Raw genomic sequence first — 2,952 nt, 5'->3', positions numbered from 1 at the left:
CATGCATGCATACATATATAGATATATATATGCCAAATTGTTTGAATTATATAATTATATTTATAAAAATTGAATAGATCTTAGGTTCGACTTCGACCACAGTAAACAGTGGTGCAACTGATCAAGATTCAACGGAAAAGCGAATAAGACGTGAAATAGAAGAGGAGGATGTAAGTGTAAGTTGTTAACAGTTCTCTTTTCAACTTTGTTGACTACGGCTGCGGCCCACTTGATGTTACTAATGTTTCGAAGCATTCCCCTTCTCTTTTCTTTCAATAAAAAAAGAAGAAGAAGAACGCTTTAAAGCATTTGTAGCGTTAAGTGGACCGCAGCTTTTTACGTGTTATTAAAACATTAGAAACCGCATAAAGGCTATTCTACAATTGCGTAAACGTGGTCGTAAGTAGTTGTAATGTACGGCGTGGTTGTAAAGCGGTACTGCGGTTGTAAAGTGTATTGTGGAAGATGGTTGAACTTCATCTTTCACGACTATGCCAGATGTGAACGTAAAAGCCAACCAATCAGAGTGCATTCGAAATACACACTGCACTCTGATTGGTTGCTTTAATCAAGTTTACAATGTATCGTTACTCTATTGTAGATTGATCCGTTGTACAAGATTCACTACTACTACTACTTCTACTCCTACAACCCTAAGTTTACGAAATTGTAGAATAGCCTTAAGATTTTGTAGTAATGAATATAAAATGAATTAATACATTCGTGACATTTTCTGAAGCAGTTCCATGCATTCTACGTAGCAAAAAAAATTTTATAAACATTCACGTATCAAATCTGTAATTTTTTGAATTATATAATTATATTTATAAAAATTGAATATATGTACATTAACGTTTATGATATATAAAATTAGAAATAAAAAGATATCCTTAATTTTTATGAAAATTTTATATAGTAACACTAACAATAAAACTTAGACAAGAAATTAAGCAATTTATGAATAATTCTTGCAAGTTTTCTTTTACAACTTGGCTATTAATTCAATTCTTTTTTATGATTGTCTGTCATAAAATGTTATTCTTGTTAAAAATGATATATTAAATATAAGATGTCTCCTCTACTTTTTCAGTGTAATCTGATTTCAAATGATTTTATACATGATAAATATATTATTACATGTTAAGATATTTGTTTGAAATACAATCTATTTTATTAAGAAGAATACACACTTTTAGGACTATTTAATGTTGATTATTTTCATTATTCATAAATAAATTATTTCCAGACTTCTGACACTTTGGACAGTTCTGACAGTGAAGAAGAAATTGATGAAGATATCTGTACTGAGATTGTACCTGAAAAGAAGCAAACAGTATCACCTTCCTATATTAAGAGCTGTTCTCAAACACAGATTAAGACGAATAGTATACTTGACCATACATGGAAAATTAATCAATTTATGTGGCTTTATAATACTGTGAAGACAATGACATATGTGTCTCCACCATTTCCAGAAACTGGTCAATACCGGATTCAAATGAAAGTTTTACCTCGAACTAGTTACTACTCTGGGACGTATAATGTAGTATGCTTTTATATACTTACTAGTAATACATTTAACGCTTTGTGTACCACTACTATATCGCTATTATCTGGAAAAGTTTTATCATCAAAATCCATATCAGGTCCTATATCGAATAACACATTGTTAATTGAAATCCAGAGAGACTTGGACAAACTTCTGTCACATAGAGATGAGCTTACAATTCATTGCAAGTTCGAATTTTTTTGTAATCTGATAAATAAAACTATACGTTTGAATTCACTACCATCTTCAAATAAAGTTTCAGAAAACGTGACATATTTTGAAGACTTGACTTTTGATGAGTTTTGCTCTAAAAATAAAACGGCTTCAGAAAAAAAATCAGTTGATAGAAAATAAATGTTGCATAAAAAAAAAATTGTTCATTAACGGTAGTTACTTTAAGAATGTCTACCTTATACATGATGGGATAGAAAGAGATATGACTGAAATGAATTAATAACGTATAATGAGGTAGAAATATTTTTTTAACAGATTTAATTATATTATAACTGGCTCAATAAGACAATGTGATATGACATGCTTAAAAAATTATTGCCTACAGCTGCTAAATATGATGTACTAGCTTTGAAATTAACATGTAAACATTATTTGTTACGCAGTCTTACGATTGAGAATGCCGTAGAACTTATGCAGCTTGCGTCTTCGTGTAATGCAAAATTTTTAGAAGTGCATTCGGCAAATTTTATCAAGTGTCATGCAAAAGAAATTACAAATACTAAAAAATATTGAACTCGTTCACTATCAAGATAAAATTAATGCAGAAAGTAAAGGAAAATGTAAAACACGCTTGAAATCAACATTAATCATTTCTTTTTATTATTGTTGATAACTAATTAAAATTTTTTAACGATTAATATTCGATTTATATAATATTGCAATCTTAAATATAAATTTATAAAACATGATAAAGATATTTTTCTCATTTAATCTGTAAACATGTTTCCTTTATTTTCACAAATATATTATAATTTTTATTTTTTATATGTATAAGAATTTGCGAACAGAAAAGTATTATTATACATTGAAAATAATTCGTTATTTAAGTTCAAGTGTACGAATGAACCTATTATTAATTATACTTAATGACTCCGTCCAACGAGAGATTAGTATCTCTCATTGGACGGAGTATAGTTTAGTTACTAATTTTCTCATGTTTGATCTCAAACAGGTTGATCTAAAACAAAAGGAAATAAAAAATATGAATCTTTACAATCTTGTGTTACCTATAAATATTTTTAAATTTAATTACTATATCTTATTAAAATTTCCAATCGTTCTGTAGATCATCCTGTGTATATATTAATGATGTCAGAGTCTTTAGAAACTACTTTTTTTAACGAGTCAATTTTTTATAAATTCAAACTTTATTTTTGTTCTTCAGTATT

The 2,952-nt window shown here is 28.2% G+C and overlaps 1 protein-coding gene across 1 annotated transcript; it reads left to right on the top strand.

The window, feature by feature from the left end:
- Positions 1-77: 77 nt before the first annotated feature.
- Positions 78-2,438, top strand: LOC112465735 (the record flags this gene model as incomplete). Its single annotated transcript, XM_025033455.1, has 2 exons — positions 78-176; positions 1,247-2,438. Coding segments are annotated over 2 exons (756 nt in total), but the record flags the coding sequence as incomplete, so codon positions are not given.
- Between the last annotated feature and the right edge of the window lie 514 nt (positions 2,439-2,952).

This window comes from Temnothorax curvispinosus, unplaced genomic scaffold, assembly GCF_003070985.1.
Source record: "Temnothorax curvispinosus isolate PA1 unplaced genomic scaffold, ASM307098v1 QBEX01015447.1, whole genome shotgun sequence".
In the NCBI taxonomy this organism is placed as follows: domain Eukaryota; kingdom Metazoa; phylum Arthropoda; class Insecta; order Hymenoptera; family Formicidae; genus Temnothorax; species Temnothorax curvispinosus.
Note: the sequence above shows the minus strand (reverse complement) of the source record. Positions and strands in the feature narration are given on the sequence as shown.